Source organism: Drosophila busckii, chromosome 2L (assembly GCF_011750605.1).
Source record: "Drosophila busckii strain San Diego stock center, stock number 13000-0081.31 chromosome 2L, ASM1175060v1, whole genome shotgun sequence".
In the NCBI taxonomy this organism is placed as follows: domain Eukaryota; kingdom Metazoa; phylum Arthropoda; class Insecta; order Diptera; family Drosophilidae; genus Drosophila; species Drosophila busckii.
In genome coordinates this window covers 13,556,281-13,575,623 of record NC_046604.1, presented here as the reverse complement: position 1 = coordinate 13,575,623, position 19,343 = coordinate 13,556,281, and the positions used below count along the sequence as shown (strand labels likewise).

The following is a 19,343-nucleotide window of genomic DNA, read 5'->3' as shown; positions in this document are numbered from 1 at the left end:
TGCAAACTAATTGCAAAATGATTTAAGCTGCTCAAGTTCAATTGGCGCTAAAAAGTGTGCTACAAATTTTTAGCTACTTAAACTCAAGCGATTTAATTTGATTTACTTTTAGCATGAATAGACAAAATTGTTTGTATGCCCATTGAGATATTATCGCTAGGCTCAGCACAAATTGCTCAAATTAAAAGTAAATATTCAAATTTTCGAACGCAAATTGCGCATTAAGCGTTGTAAACGTTACGGCTGCCAATTGTTGTTGTTGTTATTGCTGCTGACAACTGACACGCACTTTGGCATTCAATAAAGTTGAAACCACACAATGGTGCAGCAATTTACACGCAGCTGACCCATGTTGTCATTAAACCTCTGTGTGTACCGAGGCCAATACCCAACTGAGAGCAGCAACAACAAAATGCACAAGCGGGCAAAGCATTTTGCATTTTAATGAGTGAAATGGCATTTCGATTGATACCGCCCCCACCCAGCCAAGCCTCGAACAGTGATTGCAGCCAGCAAATAGTCCTGGGCGGCAGTCCTGTCCGTCCTGCTGTCGCTTTAGTTAACACAGCACAATTTCATGTTAGCATTTGGCAAAAGCACAAAATTTTTAACCAATGTCCTTTAGGCTTGTGTTTAGCCCAGAGTCCTTTTTGCAGCCAGCACACACACACACACACATGTGTGCTCACAATTTATATTTGCTCTGTGCTAGCAAAAATGGCAACTGGCCAACGCAGTTTACTCCCCACCTGCTGTTTGATTTGTGTGCAGTGTCTACCAAAAAAAAAAAATAAAATATCATTATTATCGATGTGCGCGTACACTATAATTAAATTATTTTGTCTGCATGCAGTCGCTCTCTCTCTCTCTCTCTCGCTCTGTCTCTATTAAAAATAACATGTGCTAAAATATTTATTTATTAAGCTCGCTGCTAGTGAAAATTAAATATTTTTTGCTGTCGCCTGCTGCCTTTTTGTTGAATTAGTTTTCAATTTTGCCTTTTTTTTTCTATAAAAATTAATTGAGTTTCATATTGCAGTGCGCATTTTTTTTAATAAAGCTGTGTATCATTTATTGCTGCTACAAAGGACTCAGAAATTGGATAAATCAAATACTTTGCATAAGCTCAAACTGCTAAAACTTTTGTTTAAATTTAAACTTAATTTTGGCAGCTTTGAAGTAAATAACAATTAATTGTCTGCTCGTTTAGCTTTGATGCTTTGACTGCGACTAGCCACGCATCAAATTCAATTTAATGTCAGGGCACAAAAATCAATAGAAACTAAGCTAAGCAACCAAATTGAGCGAAAAGTAAAATCACTGACATGTGAAATTTTATGCATCAATTGGCGCACCACGGCACTCAAATCAAGTGTGAGCACACTTTTAGCAGCCAGTGTGTGCTGCGCTGATAACTTAATTTACATTTTGACCCAAGTCGCTGCTAATTAGACCATGACGTGTTATTGTTGAACCCACCAAAAAATACAAACAAAGCAACAAACGAGCTGCGAAGCAAACACAAATCACAGGATTGCAATTTATGCATAAATAACGGCACACTCGCCCACAGGACACGCATAGCAGCGAGCAGCCCCCTTTTTTTGCGCTTGCCACATTGTGTTGCAACATTGACTTGCGGCCGCGCCGTTTGCTTCGTTCTGTTTGTAATAAACGCAATTTGTGCCATGAATTATTACTGCGGCTGTTACTTTGTTTGCTACAGCTACAAAAAAAAAAAAGGAAAAAATTTATTTACAGCCTAAGGCATTTTTGAACTTTTGCCTGCAGCACTGAAAATTGCTACAATTTGCAAAAAACCTAACCAAAGTTTTGCGCTTTAAATCAAACTCAACTTTTTTCATTTCTATGCCAAACTAACAATATATCAAAACGCAAAAATAAACTGATTGATGGATTTGCCAGCTTGATAGACATTTATGTATAAATATGCAAAATAGAATTTTTTTCTGCTAACGCTTTTGTTATTGTAATAAATATTTATAGCGCAGAGGCTGAAAAGTTTGCTTAGGCAAAAGCAAAAAAGCGCAAATGCAAAAATATTGCAAAAAGTTTTGGCTCATGCGGAAAAATATGTAAATAATTAAAAGTTTGTTACACATATAATAAAAATCAAAATGAAAGCGTCAAAATGTTAAAGTTTAAATGGCATAAAATATGTTAAGTGTATGTAAATGATTTTATTTCATTTTACAAAAATAAAAAAGTGCAACAATATAGCAAAATAAATGCAGAAAAATATGCAAATAATTAAAAGTTTGTTTTATGTACTTAAAAAACAGAATCATAACATAATAATATAAAAGCAAAGTGAAAATAAATTGTAAAGTTTATTAATTTACGCTGCTTGATTTAATTATATATGTAATTTAGCTTTTCATGCACTTTTGTTTATATATTTATGCTATAAAAAATTTTATATATTTGTTGCATTATGCAATAAGCCTGCATATTTTAAATATTAAAAAAGCGACATAAGCAATGCTGCAGTCAAATGGCCAATGATGTGTGACAGATTAACAACAGTCTGCTGGTTACAACAGCAACAACAACAACAAAAGCTTTAAAATAAAACAGCAGAGTTTCAAAAACTGTCAGCGGCAGTGGCAGCAACAAAATACACAAGAGCGAGAGCGATATTAAAGTTGTAGCTAAAGCTGAAATTGCCTAAAGGCAACTTATACACACACACACACACAGACACAATGTAACGGCGTCTGTAACCAAAATGGCGCCGGTTGCTATGGCTGCCGCCAGGATAAAGCAGCTGCCTTTGTCGCACTGCGCCCAAAAATTATAAAAAGGCAACAGCAGCAGCAGCAGCAGCAGCAAATCCAAAACTCACTCGCATCTTACCGGCGTCTGTTATTTAGTTTTTGGCAATGGCTGCTCAAAATGGCTGCCGTTGCAGGCATAATGTGTGTGTGCAATAAATAATTTGTGCAGTCAAAACAGGAACTAAACGACAAATGGCAGCCAAACACGAAAAGCTAACGAAAACTTCACGTAACTCGAGAAGCTGCTGCTGCTGCTGCTGCTTGCCGGACAAACGACAAACTTATCCGGCAAAAAGTAAGAAAACCACCCCTAAAACTAAGGGGTAAACGACTGACTAAAACGTGCCTTCCTGGCACAAAACGCAAACTGGCAAAAAGTTTGGCGTTAGAAAATTTTTATGCTACGCTTTGACTTTTGTCAATAATATTATTAGTTTACTTTTTGCTTCTTATTGCTGATTTTGTACTCAAAGAGAGAAAAACTTCAAGTGTGTGAAGATCAGCATAAAATTATATTTGCTTTGACAAAATTTGATTAGCAAAATTCGCTGGAAATATTTTTTAAATTCCATTGAAATTATTTTCACAGAATTTACAACAGATTAGTGAAAATTTTAAAAATAAATTACTGCTAACAAAATTGAAGTAGTTCGTAAGTAATTCAAGCTATTTTTTCCTTAACTATTTTTTAATTTTAGTAATTTTTTTAACTTTTATAAAACTGTTTTAGTTGCTAAACTTCATTCTAATAGCATCAGCTACAAATCAACGAATTTTGCAATTTTATTGTACTTTGTAGCCAACAAATTTTTTATTATTTTGTTTCGCAACTCTCAAAGCTAAATCCCCGCTTATATTTTTATTCATTGCACTTGGGTTTAAACAAGTTTTAAATTGATGCAATCAGCTGTAGATAGTACAAGTGCCTTGCCAAATGTTGACCAAAACAAATTGAATTTTGATGACTGCACACACAAGAAAAAAAAAACATATTTTGCTAGTTTCATAGAGAGCACACACAACGGCAATTTTATTGAAGCCGGAGAAAAATATTGTTTGTAGCCCATTGCTGAGGGGGGGAGGGTCGCCCATAAAAATATGGCAAAAACTAATCATAGAATGGCTTCCATTTCTCTCTTGCTCTCTTTGTTGTGCGTAGAGTGTGTTGAAATTCAATTGTAATTTTATGTTGCATACTTTTGTGTGTTGTCGTGTAATTTGTTTAAAATTACACAGCTCTGAGTTTATAAAAGAATAAACAGCAAAATTGAGCTATGTAATAAACTACAAATTACTAGAGAGCAAGTAGCTTTGATAAGTAAATGTCTGTTATAAGATATATACTAATAAGCTACACTGTAGCTTAGTTGTTAAATTGAGAATCGCAGAGAGGACTAAAGCATAAACATTTTGATATTTTTATATATTTTTAACTTGCTATACACACATTTTTTTATTTAATTAATTTCAACAACTGTCTGTTTAATACTCCCAATCTATAAGTTTACAACAAAAACATAATTTTAAATACTTTTAAATTTAGTTTTAAATATTTTATGTCGACTGTTCATAGTTAATATTAAATAAATAAACAGTTTGTTGTCTGCTTTTGAAAAATATAATAAATGTTTTATTTTGCTATTAATATTCATTTAATATTTATCTTATATTTATTACCCACATATGTTGCTATTCCAATTCCCATTTGGTTACTTAGCCCACTTTACTTAGCGCCAAATAAAATGTTGTTACAAGCAATTTTAAAAGCTTGTTACACACACATCATGACTGCCTGTCTGTCTTTATTTGTCTAGCCAAAAATCAAATCACAAACAAGTAGGCAGGCAAATTTTAATACAAACGACGTTGCCTGCCATACGCATGAGTAATTTTCCATGTTAAGTGATTCAAACTGAATGCGTATTCCATGTAAAAACGAAAGCGAACGCATGTTTGATTTATTTTTGATGTAGCACAAAGCAGAAATAAATTAGATTTCGATATTTGTTTAATTTTGGGCAGCAATTAAGGCACTGACAGTCAAGTGTCTAATTATGAGCATAATAATTTGCTAAAATAAGCGCCTAACGTGACAATTAAAATGCAAATTGCAATTTAAAGTGCAAGAGAGCTGTTAACGCACTAAATTGACAGTCGACAAAATTTGTGTGTGTGTGTGTGTGTGGGTTGGTGGCTTTTGTGGTTTGATTGTGGGTTTTTTGTTTTTGGTCAGTCAGAGCAAAACGATTTGCATTTTTAATTCGATTTAAGATTGAAAACCAAACCGAGTGTAATACACTTTGTTGTTGTTGTTTTTGTTTTTATGCAATTGCATTGTTTTTAAGCTCGAAGGTTATGCTTCACTCTCTAGTGTAAACTTTAGCGCACAATGAATTTTATGTAGCGTAAACTTCAAACTTTTTACTAAATATGCGCAGCAAGCTCAGGCTGTCACAGCTGCCACGCCCACTAGGGGGGAGGGCCATGCAAAATTTATGTCGCGCAAGTTGTAGCGCTGCTGTCGCTTCTGCTCTTCAAAAATTTAGGCCAAAACACTTTTAGCAGCTAGGGCGCTGCGCTATGTGTGTGTGTGTGTGTGGCAACAACATGCTGCTTGCAACATGCCTGACATAACTGTTATTTATGCAGTTGCATCAAGTTTAGAATTATTTGTGCAACGCTCACATAAAATGGAGCGACAATATTAATCAAGATTAATTGAGCGAGCAAACTGAGCTGAGCTCAGCTGCTAAATTTAAATTTTACATGCTAGAACTAATTGATTTGCTTTATACATAAGCTGCATAAATATTTTATTAAATTAGCTCAAACTAACAAAGTTGACTTAGGCATAAGCAATTAACTCTGAGACTGAGACTGAGACTTGCAACCTCAAGGAATTTGAGTTATTTTAGCTATGCTAGGCATGCATATAAAATATGAAATTAATGCTTAATTAAGCCAAGTTCTTGATAAAGACAATGCCACTAACTTATGCAAGTGTGTGTGTGTGTGTGTGTCTTTTAATTATAACTTTGTGAGTGAGTACAAAATTTACATTTTCATAATTTATGTGCGTGTGTTGGTGTGCAATAAAAATTAGCACACACACTGTTGCATGTTGCATGCATTTTTACAGTCAGCAGTTGCACCCAGCCACCCACTTTTATTGTATGCGCTGCTTTTAGTTTTACGAGTCCTTTGTTCGTGTTATTAGCTCAACATTAGTTTTGGCTAACGCTGCTGCTTTTGTCGTTTCGTGTCCGTGTTGCAGGTTTTTGTGGCAAGCAAAACTTTTTTTATTTTTATCGCAGCAGCAAAAAGTTGGGCAACTCTTGTGGGTTTCGTTGCAATCTTTGCACACACACACACACACATGCATAACTTCATATTATCAGCAATTCCCCAATGCGCTCAAATGCTGTCTCAAGTACAGTGCTTACCATATTTATATTGACTTGTATATAAATGTTATACAATTTATTTAAAACACGCATTTCTATTTTCAAAAAACAACAACAGCAACTGCGCTGAGCGCAGCGCTTCAATTCGCTCTTGTTCGCTCTCTGCGCTCTTGCGTTTCATTTCCATTGCGTTCCACTTGCGTGCGCGCTCTCGCGCTCGCTCTCTCTTTAGCTTACGCTCTCTGCTTACGTCGCTGCCTTCGTCACTTTACATTTTAAATGAATGAATTGCGCGTAAATTTTTTTTTATTTCCTAGGCCGAGTGCATTGCTTTCTAAAGTATTTTTGTCTCTTTTTTTTTTACTATAATGAATTATGTTTATCTCTGGGCATGCATGTCCTGGCTGCACACAAGTGGCTTTACCCATCCTTGCTGCTTATTTTTAGTTGTCTCTGCCTCTGCCTCTGCCGCAGTGTGCGTGACACATAAATTAACTCGAGCAGCAGCAGCAGCAACCGTTACAATCAGTTCTATGTGCATCGCATACAAAATACGCTTTGCCTACCTCTTGCTCATCCGTCTCCTCTCTATTCTCAACTAGTCACATGATATATGTCGACGCCCATTGATTGTCGCATGTGCAAGTGCTAAGGACTAAGGATGCTCAAGTGCCATACACTCCAAGTTCCCAGCGTTTTTTCTACAAATTTGTGTGCACTTGAGACAAAGTAAATGATTTTCCTATAATAACTAAATTGTTGTAGTTTGCAACTACATTTGAACTTAGCCGACTATGGTATACACTTTGATATACAGGAAATTTATTTATTTACACAGCTACAACTTTCAGCATATTTAAAATGTTACTCTAATTCTTTAAACTAAATTGTAGTAGCTTCTAGTTGCATCTACCTGACTTTAATATACACTTTGGCATAAAAAGTCGCAAGCTCTACCTCTAAGCAATTACTGTATACACTTTTGCTTTGCTTCAAATGTTGCGCTAATTTTTTTAACTGATCCGCAGTAAGTTTTTGTTGAACCTACACGACTATAAAATACACTTTTGCGCAAAAAGCGGCAAGCTGTACTAAATATGCACTTTTAGTATATTTAATATGTAACTCTAATTTTGTAGACTAAATTGTTGAAGCTGCTGAGCTATAATATACACTTTTTAGTCTATTTAAAATGCTAGTTAATGAACCAACTGCAGCATACACTTTTACATTTTCTTACATTGCGCACATTTCTCTATTTTTTTCTCTATTATTTTCTTTGTTTGCATTTCCGCAATTTTTAATTAATCCAGCCACACTTAATAAGTTCATGCCAAAGCAAACAATGACAATATGTTTTTTAATGAAAACGCACAACGAGCAGCAATGAAAGAGATGAAGTGCGACACTTTGCAGCTGCAATATGAATGAATGTTGCTACTGAATGTTGTTGTTAATTGAGTGACAGTTGAACAAGCAGCAGCAACCAGTGCCCAAACACCCACAGCTAGCAACGCGGAAAAACTGCGCCAGAAAAAAAAGAAGAAAAAAAACATAAAAGGGCACACTAGACTACATGGTTCGAGGGTTTTGTACAATTCATGAGCGTGTCCTGTCAGTTAGCTGAACTTTTGTTCAGTCCTGCGTATGCAATTGATTGGCTGCTGCGTCCTGCTACTGAGTTCTCTTAATTGTGCTGCTTGTTTTTTTTTTTTTTGGAGCTTAAAATGCTTCAATATTTGCATATGCAGTCTACGCTTGAAATAACAGAGCAAGACACAAAAGCACAACTGTGCGTTTCCCAAGCTGCATGTGTGTGTGTGTTGACCAGGCAAACCCAATGTGTGTATGTGTGTGTTTGTGTCTCTGGCTCACTTCAGGCGTAATTACTTGTCATGACAGCCCAAATATTTGAATAGCAATTTGCTAGCAAAAAGATTCCCTTTTACATAGCTCTATCTCACTTTATATACAGCTCGCTCTCTCTCTCTCTCTTTCTACTGCTCACTGATTTACGTTTAATTGTCAACAATTGAGTTTTCATTTGCGCATAAGCACAACAAAGGCTTGTCTGAAGCTCTGAAGTTTGCAAATTAAGTCTGCAGTCCAAGCAAGTTGGCTTCCCAGTAAGTTTATATTAATTTTATTGGCATTACTTTGCCTGCTAGTTGTCACAGCTTGAGCTTCCAGATTAATTAATTTGGCATTTCAATTTCAGTGTGCACTCAAGCAGTCTATTATTCAAAAAGTTCTTTGTATTAAATTAGAAGTTGATTGTTAAGTGAATAGACATGAGTTCAAAACTATTAGCATAAATGTTAAGCAACAGCAAGTGGCTAACAGAGCACTGTTAACTATACATGTAGGCAAAGACTAAGCTATTTGACAGCCTTTAAACAAGCTTAAATAATTTTTAATATTAAATAACAACAGATGGCTAACAGCGCACTGTTAACTATAAATGTAAACAAAGCCTAAACCTTTAAACTAACTTAAATCATTTTTGACAAATGGCTAAACTAAGTAAGTGAAGTCTAAGCTATTTAAATAAGCTTATATTAATGCCTTGAGTTTACAGTCTGCTGTTAAGTTGTTTACATAACGCGCTAACTGTTAAACAACTAACAGTGGCTGTAATTTGAAGCTCTGAACTATTTCTGTTGACAGCATTAAATCTGAAATGTATTTGCCTTTGCCTTATCTCTTCGACTTTATATAGCTATAACTTTACTCTCACTCATTGCAGCTCTGTTTACATTTAATTACTACAGCAATTTATAGCTTCATTTAAAATTGTATTGAATAAAAATTTGTGCGCTCACCATTGTGTCCCGTGTTGGTAATAATAACCCAGAAATCGATGGTCTTATCTGGTCCCAGCTCCTCATAGTCCCACTTCTTCTTCACACGCACAGCGCCATTTGTTTCGACCGTAACCCAAGGATTATCATCGCGTATTTTAAATGTTTCCTTATCCGTCTCCTTCTCCAGCTGAAACACAGACTTGCCCTCGGTATCGCCATCGGCCTCAGTGAACTCGATGCGTTTGGTGGGCCGCACGGCGCGTGTAACGCGACGCTTCTCACGATGATGCGAGTGCGGGTTGAACTCATCGTGCTCCAAGTGTTGCATAATAAACGAAATCGGTTCGGGTGCCAGAAACTCCAACAGCACCTTGGCTGGCTGCGCACTCAGCAGACTGGGATAGCGCAGATCATGTGCGATGACCTCAATTAAAAGCTCATTCGAGGTGGGCTCGCCGGCGAGCATAATTTCGCCAGTTTGCGGCACAATGATGACCACATTGCTGGGATTCTTAATGCGATAGGCGAGCTTATCGCCGTCGGCATCGGTGGCCTCCACTTTGCCTAAAATAGCAAAACGCTGCCAGCTTATGCTGCTGTTGCTATCGAGGCTGTTGGACTTTTGGCCAGCCAAAGCGAATTTATATTCCTGTGCCTTGAACACGGGACGATTGTCGTTTTCATCGAGCACGCTAATTTGTATTTTGGATACAGTTTTATCGAGACCATCAACATCGGAGGCTTCAACTGATAAATCGTAGTGCGCACGCTGTTCGCGATCCAATGGACGATTTGTTACCAGCCACACCCCCGCCTCATCGTCGCCCGCAATAACCAAAGACTTGGCATGCAGTTGTATATTCTGATTGGCGCGTCGTTCCTGCAGCGCAAAAGCATCGCCCACATTGCCATCGATGATGGTGTAGCGCACCTTCTTGGGCTGCGCCAGCTCCTCATCCAGTATGGAACCACTGAAGGCCTGCATCAAGGGCACACCACGCACGCGTGTGCCCGCGGGTTGATTCTCACGCACCTCGCCGCTGGCATCGAGCAGCGAACCGCTGAAGCGCAGCATATCCTTGCGATGCATGACAAAAAGCTGCAAGCTATGCGTATTGGTTACATTGGGCGTCTCCTCCACAACCAGCAACTGCACTGGACGATTGACCAACGGCGATATATCCGCTGTAGTCATTACTACACCATCGTCTAGTACAGTAAAATATTTCGAATAATCGCTATCGAGCATGCGATACGCAGCAGGCGCTTCACTTTGGCTGCTGCTGTTGCCTTTGCTGTGATTCAGCGCCGCATGCAATGGACGCGTTTTGAACTTCTTGATGCTAAAGCCCGGATACGTATCGTGTGGCAGCACTAGCGACATTTCACTGTGGTTCGCCTCGCCTGGACTGCCCGCCAACATGCGAGCTGCATTCTCAGCGCTCAGCCCATGAAATTCCGCTGCAGTTGCTACTCCGCTTGTGGCTGCTCTCGTCGTTGCTGTTGCCAGCAGCACAGGCAGCAACAGCGACAGCCACTTGCAACGTCGTGCCGCCATTTCGCCTGCGGACACGCGTTGTAGCTTTACAAAGCTTTTGTTGCTCCGCTGCCCAAGTTTGTTTTATGCAATGCAAGTTGCTTTAATTTTATTTGTATTTAATTATTGTTTTTACTGCTTATGTTTTTAGTATGCATGTAGTTTGCTTTTTGTTTAATCAAATTTATGTTTTTATGCTGCACTTGTTGGTTGCATTATTGTTGTTCTTGCTGCCAGCAGACTGCAATGAAAGTAAAAGAAAAATTAATTTATTAATAAAATTGAAAAAATATATTTATTAATATAACGTAATTATAAAACATTTTAAATATTTTGTTTGCAATTTTAAATATTTTTAAATATTTATATAATTAAGCTTAGCTATTTATAAATTTCTGTAAAAATGTAAGTCAAACATTTGTAAATAATTTATAGTGTATATATAATTAGCTTATTAATAAAATGCAAAAATGCAATTAAAAATATTTATTAATATTATAAAATTATAAAACATATTAAGTTTTTTTTTTGCAATTTTAATTTCAAGTCGTTTCGGCTTTAAATATTTTTAAAATATTTATAAAATTAAGCTTAGTTTATAACATGTGCTTAGTACTCTCGGATTTATTATTTATAAATTTCTGCAAAAATGTAAGTCAAACATTTGTTATGACATAACATAGTTTATATATAATAATTTTAGCCTAATGACTGCTTCAAAAACTAATTTAAAGAATTATAAAATTTAGTCTTGAGCTAATAATAAATGTTAAATTAATAAAACTTTTTTTGCTTATTAAAATTGAGCTAAACTCAGTTGACTTGCAACGAAATTGCTGTCAACTGTTTGAAATTTTAATTGCTCGACTCTATGCAACGTGCAACACTTTGAATGTGTAACAAAGCAAAAACTTTTTAATTATATAAGTTACAAAAAAAACAACGAAAGCTAAACTATAAAATATTCAATGATATTGAGTGTGGCACGGGATATTGCAACTTTTGGCATTTTCATGTTCCAGTTGTTGTTGTTGTTTTCCTTTGACTTGAGGCACAACTATGTAGCTCTGGTTTTATTTTTTGCTTTTTTCAACGTGGGCCAAACTAATTCCCACCCCGAAATGTGTGGCACACATGTGCGTGTGTGTGTGTGTGTGTGCGCCCTTGAAAAACTGTTGTGCATTGTGAACATTATTTTAATTACCCGAGCGCTCTTGTGTGCAACGGATCAGCACGCGGCACGCACCCTGTCATTTTTGAAAAGGTACTCCCCCCTCTCTCTTTCTCTCGCCCCTTTCTGGTATTTACAACAGCTGCGCAGGCGCCGCCGCCGCCGCTGCGTGCTTATAAATAATAAAATTCTCTCTTTTGCTTGTATCAGGTTTCCTAATTTTTATGACTCTCACTCAATGTGTTGACAATTGTTTTATTTGGCTTTTTACGCGTAATTATCAAACATGCTGCATGCAACATGCACAAGTTGCTGCTGCCACAACAGCTGACTGCACACGCTGCCCAAACAACAAACAAGAGCAATGTTAATTATAGTCTCGGCACATTTGACAAATTACAAGTAACAAGCTAATGTCGATTCTTTTCCTGCCATTGTCATTTGAATTAGGCAACAGGAAATGTTAGCATAACTATATAATGATATATGTATGTTAAAGAGAAAGAGAGAAAGAGAGAGATAGATATTGAAATCAGGGTTGTAAATCATTTGACTAACGAAGCTGCAACATAAAAACTTCAACGTTTCTAATTGCATGAAATTGTTATAGGAATTGGTTCACTAATTATGGCTTAATACAAAATTTCAACATTCCATATAAATTTAAAAATGTTGATAAATAAATGTATGCTTAATACAACAATTCAATATTTTATATAAATTAAAAAATGTTGAAAAATGTTGTTTGTCGTCTAATATTGTGGAAAATAAATACAACAAAATTTTATATAAATTAAAAAATTAACCTATTGTAGTCTTCCAATATTTAAGAAAATTTACACTCTATGGCTCATTATTTAATTTAAAAATGTTAAAAACTGTTTAAAGACTTCAAATAACTAAATATCAATTTTATTGATTTTTTTTATTTGAATTTTTGTACAGCTAAAACTTTAACTCAATATTCAATAACTAAATATATTTATATTTTGAATTTTTGTACAATATACAAAGTGTATACATAAATTGGCTAACGCTATTTACCGTTCATAAAATATTTAAAAAGCATTTAAAATCAATCAATTTGACTCACACTCTGCTGTGTATCTTTGAAACTGTTTTTAATTATGCTTAAGCAAATATTTGTACAAAACAAAAGCTCAACACTCAGTTCAACTTTATGGCTCAAAGTCGAGTGGAAGAAGAAGAAGCATAAGTCAGCAATATAAACAAGCATGAGACTGCGCTGCTGTGGCTGTTGGCATAGTAAATATAGTCGAAGAGTATTAAAAAGCATTAAAAGTCAATGCACAAATCAAATTTGCTTAAAGCTGCAGTTTCACCCAAAATGAAAATTTTATATTTCGGTGCGGGTGTCAATCATAAAGCAATGAATTTTTTATGTTTGCGCAATAAACAACAACAACAACAAAAAAAAGGTTGAAATGAATAGTTTTGGGTCAACAATTAAAGCTTCATTAGGCCAAGAGTTTTCTTTTCAGCTTATGACAGTTAATAACCAAAATATTGTTGGCCGCAGCACTTTAAATATTTATGACAAAGTCAAGCGTTAATCAAATACAAATGAAAGTGGATATGAGAGCTGCCTAAATTTATTTTAATATTCGTTGCTTTTATGCGCTACTGCTAAGCAGAAATATCTGTAGCTATTGCTTTAAATTCTAATAAATATTTTTCTTTGTTGAGGCAACGCCTGTAGCCAAAGCTCTCTGGCTGCATATTAATTCGAGTTCAGCACAGTTGGTGGTCTTCAGGTGTCGCGGGCTGCTTTTAATCGATTTTAAATTGCCGCCGAAATTCTTCTGCTTCTTTGCCGATGGGCAGTATTTGAGGTGGGCGTGTCATAAGCAAAAATTGTATTCAATAAATTAGTTTGAAAATTTTCATAGTCTTAATAAATATAAAATATGTTTGCATTTATTTATTGCTAATAAATTCGGCGTTCGAATGAAACACACAATTTATGATTGAAAATGAACATAAATATGCTGCTATATATAGCTATAAATATAACTGCATAATAAGGTAGTAAAAAAAATATTTTATGGTATTAAATTATTGTGCTTGACTTTAATGAAAATTAAATACAGAACATAGCAGGACAATATTTAAGTTTCTTTTAAATTTGTTTAGCTGCTCAGTTTCAATTTATTTTATTTACTGCCATAATTTTAAGTTATAATATTAAGCTATGAAGCTAAAAATTCAATGCATATTCCTATAGATTTATTAATTAATTGTTCCATTAATTAGTCAGTTTCAATTTACGCAAGCTTTAAGATTATTTTTATGTACTTTTTGCTTAGCGTATAAACTGCATAAATGCATTTGAAATCAATACGAGCGTATAAAATACCAGTTATATATTTAATTTATGCAACTTCCCAACTCAAAATGTAGCGCGCTACGCCGTGGAGAGTGCGCTGCATATTTTTAGATTTTCAACTAGTTTATCTTTTGCTTTTAATTAAGTGCCACTAACAAAACTTGAGCTTTGTTTTGATTAATCACAATGCGGCGAATTTTTAATGAATTTTTACACGCAACGACAAAAAAAAAAACAATGCTATATAATTTAGGCTATGTAGCAACTTAATTTTATAAACAAATGCTGAATGATTTATGGGCAGTCAATACTCAAGCTTGTTACAACTTGCTATGGATTAATTTAAACAGCTAGTTATGTTAATTTCATTAAGAGTCTCTTTTTTTAAAGTAGTAGCTAAACAACTACTAAGCTAGTAAGACAATGTGATTAGCAGATGCTGTAAGATAAGCTGCGAAAATTTTGTATTTTATACAATTTGTTATTTTTATAGCTAATTGCAATTAAGATGCGAGCGCAAGATAAACTAAATAGGTGACAAACAAATGAATGTTAAAAGACACGCTAGTGACAGACAGAAAGAGAGAGAGAGAGAGAGAGAGTGATATATATAAATTGAAAGTGTATAAAGTAACGCGTTCGTGTGGGCGTTGGGGCTTAAATTTATACACAAAGCTCGTTAATATTAGAGGAATTTTATTTATTTAGAGCGGCGAGTGTGAAGCGTAGAGTTCGATAAAATTGTTGTTGGCAAAAATAACTCAAATGTAGACCAAAGGCTTAATATAAAAAAGAATTTTATTTAAGCTGCAGCTGACTTAAGTCAAGACTTAACTGCGCGCTTCAGTGAATCAAAACTTAAGTCGAGACTCACTAAAGTTTTTGTTAAAATGTTTAAATTTATGTTGCAGCTTTTCAATAACATTTGTGCTTAAGTCTAGCCACAATGTTCTCACTTCATTAACACTTCACATAAATAATGCTAAGCAAACTGTACTCTTTATATAAATAAAGACATTTAGCCGTTGTAATCGCTGCGCCTTTGTGGCTCGATATTTATGCTGGAAATCAGTTGCTACTTTTTGCTCTTAAGCTGTTGCTGTATTTCCAATTAGGCCACTTGAGTTTGAGCCTGCAAAGTGGGCGTGTCGCTGTTTATGTTAACACATAATTTTTCAAAGGGTACGCAGCGCTGCGTGTCTTTAACTGATCTTGGGCTGCTACTGTGATATGCAAATATTTGCTGCAGCTGGTAATGACTTTATTTATGGTTAACACCGAAGCAATAGCCTTAGGGCTTTAATTTGCATGTGTAGCAACAACAAAAAGTGTTGACAGGCTGTGCGCATGAGTTTTTGCTTTTCCATGAATTTGCTGTACGTGTATTTATTTTTAAGATTTTGTTTTAAACCAATTAATCTTTGTAGCTTTGGGGCAATTTCTCATTGTCAAATTTGCTTGACAATGTGTTTTGTTTGTCTATGAGAGCGAGAGAGAGAGAGATCACAATCCAATTCATATTTGATGTAGCACTTCCTCACACAAATTTCTACCTAGCTCAACACTCAGCGCGCTCAAAACTCAATTTTATATCCCTCGTTTTTATATTCACTCCCTAAGCACTTTCAACTGTCCGACTGTGGTTGACTAGCTACCTGTGTGTATATGTATGTATTTGTTTCCTAGGGATTTGTTAACAGATTTGCGCCCTATAGGCGTTTCGCTCTTTTTATATTATTTTTATTGTTTGTGTGTCTGACACGCGCTACTGAAAAAAAAACACAAAATCTTCCTTTTGACAGCAACTCATGTGCGCGTTGTCGCCCTTTATAACACAAACAGTTAACACACACACGCGTGTGTTTATATGTATTTGTATTGCCTTTGTCTGCTTTAAATGGCTCGCTAAATACTTTAGTTTTAATTTACATAAAGTTCAATGTTCAGTGGTAGCAAAAGGGTCGCAAAGCCCGCAGCAAATTTCAATTTTTTTTCAAGAGAATTTAATAAACATATTTTTTGTCAGGGGTTACCAAAAAATATTTTGGTATTTACCAAGCGCCATAAATTGATTAATGTTTTTTATTAAAAGTGCGGCAATAAATTAAATTTGATAGCAGCAAAATGTAACACTAAAATTTATTTAAATAAAAAAAAAAAAGCTCAAATATGGCTACAAAAATAAATGTAAGTTTCCAATTGTAGCTAAACTTTAGTTTTAAACTGTGTAAAATATTTGTTTGCATGCTTAAGTTGCATAAAATATTTTTATTTACACAGCTAATTTTTCAAATATTTATTATTTGTTATGTGAGTATTTTTTATTATTTTTGCTAATTTTTTACACAGCATTTGTAATTTATTTCAACAAAGTTTGATACAATTGAATTGTCAGCTCAATATTTTCGTTTGCTCTAAGCTATAAACACACACACATATACATTGACTATATGTTTATTTAGGTGTTACAATGTGTGTGCGCATTTATTGCCATTTGTGTATTTTACTTTGGCAACTTTTGTTTTTATAGCCGCAATTAATTCTCGCCGCTGGTTTCGATTTTCAATTAAATTAAATGCAGCGGACTGGGCGCTCAGCATATGTTACAGTAAAATATATATAAAAAATTTAAATGAAATGCAAGCAAAGCTAAACGGTTTGCCCCAGCAGCAAAAGCGTTTAAATAAAATAAATAAATGCAAATAGTTAACCTTGATGCTAGTTACAAAAGAATGCGTGCCAGCCCCACCCCCACCCCCAACAAGCGCTCCCTTGACCCATTCCACAGCTCGCACACATGTGTGTCTGTGTGTGTGTGGCAAGTTGAATGCCCTTTTTGCCGCTAGTTGCGGCAGGCAGCGCTAAGTTGCACCCTAGGCCAGCCACACTATTCGTATTCGCATGCATTCATATTCGTATCGATTCGAGGCGAGTCATTCAATGCAACTACCCCGCCACGCCCCGCGCCCTTTGACGCTTGTCGCTTGCGCTGTTGCCCCTTTTGTGTATTGGCAGCAGCATGTTCCACTTTTGTTGTTGCTGCTTTTTGTTTAGAGTTTTCTTTTTGTTTAAATTCAATTTTAATGCATTGCACTTTTTGCTTACGCCGGAAGTGCAACGGGCAACCGGAGTGTGGCAAGCACAGGCAAGCGCGGCAGACAGTTGCGAACAGTTGCAGTCATCACTGTTCGTTTGCTTGGGCATTTTGCCAGCACGAAAAATTTAGTTGCTACAGAGGGGGGTAGTGTAGGCCCCCCCTCGTATTACTACGAGTATGTCTTGTACATTTCATGCTTAATTCAGCACTCAACACAATACATTTTTTTTTTTTTTTGTTGCTGCCGTCAAACACAACATTTGGCATTGTTTGGCATTTCTCATTGGGCGAAAAGTTGTAATTTGTAAAGCTTCTTGGGAAACCTTTTAACTCGTTATATAACTAGACCATACTCGCTACTTGTTACTCTTCTGTCTGTCAATCGTTATATTTGAATTGTTATTCTAAACTCGTTATACTTTATGTCGTTATCTCAATATCTTCTTAAATCTTTACTCGTTACTCTATATTCGCTACTCTACACTCGTTATAATACTCTAGCTAATACATACTCTTTATACTACACTCGTTTTACTGCACTCATAAATTCTGTGTATTATTTTGTACTCGTTACTTTAGACTCTTGCTTATTTTATTCTTGAATCAAAATTGAAGTTAGTATGAGAATTCAATTCACATTTTGTTTTACGCTACTCGCTACTCGTTACTTTACACTCCTTCGTATTTAATAATCGAAGCACTTTAAAAATAACCCTTTACCCTTTATATGTATATCCTTTATATTCAAAAATAGTTAGTGCTATTCGGTTATTCAAATATAAATTATTTATTTAGCACACCTTTTGTTTACGCTACTCGCTACTCGTTACTTTACACTCGTTCGTATTTAATTCCCGTAGTAATATAAAAGTAATACACCCTTTATTTATCCTTTATATTCAAAAATAGTTATTGCTATTCGGTTATTCGTTAAAAATTATTTAGTTAGCACACCTTTTGTTTTACGCACTCGCTACTCGTTACTTTACATAAAAATAATACACCCTTTTTTTTGCCTCTTTGTTATTTCTTTGTTATTGCTACTTATTAACTTTAGTAAAGCTATTAAAAATATTTATTATACAACGCTGCAGGTTACAATCAATATTCATTACTTGCATTGATTTACTGCTGCTTCTTCTTCTTACACATTGCATGTTAAACGCAACACACAAACTGCAGCAGCAACAGCAAAAGCAACAGCAGCAACAACATCAAAATTACTTAATCGCATTTGTTGTAACAATGTAATCAACAATTGTCCAACTTTTGCAAAGCTCTTAGGCACTCAACCTTAATGGGGAGCACTCCGCAGAATTTCTCTTGCCACAGGACGCACACGCAAAATCTTGAGTTTGCTTTTTTCATTTTAGTACAAGTTGTCTGCAAATTTAATTAAGGTATTATTACCACTAGTCAACACCTTGCAGGCGTCCTGAAATTTAATTTAGCCAACAAAGCAAATTCCAGGAAGGCACTTAAAAGTCGGCACATGTTCAAGCCCCAAAAGGGTCTCTAAACGTTGAGGCGTTTGCCTTATATGTATAATAAACAGTTTGCATTTTCAATATAATTGCTCTGGCTCTGGCTCCTCTCTGATGAGTTAAGAGCACGCGTGTTAAATATACATAAACTAGTATGTGTGAAGTTTAATGGGGCGCCGCCAGGTAATGCGCTTATAATGATTGAAGCGTAGATGTCGATGCTAATGTAGGGCGACTAGCGATTAGTTCTATTTGTAGTTGGCATTTAATTGCAGCTGATAGTAGCTGAATTATTAATTAGTTTGTCCTTTAGTTAGCTGTTTATCTAATATTTACTAAATGTTAACTAAGCATAGTTGAAGTTAAAAGTAATTTATTGAAAATTGCAGTAAAAGAAAATAAATCATTTATTGCAAGCAGTGCCAATAGCAAATGCAACTAAAGTTATAATGAAAATATTATTTACCAATTAATTGACACTTTTAATTAACGAATTCTTGTAATCAATTAATAGATATTTTATTTATGAGCGCAAATAATACAAAACAGTTAATATTTATTATAAGTAAATGCAAACAAAATATGTTTAAGTAATTAACGCTATTAAATAAAAATAATAGCGCAGTTTTATAAATTGCAATTAATTTATTTAATTAGAAATGTAATATTGATGACTGTAAATTATTTTCATATTATTTTTA

The 19,343-nt window shown here is 35.2% G+C and overlaps 1 protein-coding gene across 8 annotated transcripts in view; it reads right to left on the bottom strand.

The window, feature by feature from the left end:
• The window catches only part of LOC108607828 (neural-cadherin), a 90,206-nt gene extending 79,619 nt beyond the window's left edge, over window positions 1-10,587 (bottom strand). For all 8 annotated transcript variants that reach the window (XM_017998881.1, XM_017998882.1, XM_017998883.1 and 5 more), the window contains exon 1: window positions 9,025-10,587. In XM_017998881.1, the coding sequence (XP_017854370.1) occupies window positions 9,025-10,564 (1,540 nt within the window). In that variant the 5' untranslated portion in view covers window positions 10,565-10,587. The remainder of the gene's footprint in view (window positions 1-9,024) is intronic.
• Window positions 10,588-19,343: the final 8,756 nt, after the last annotated feature.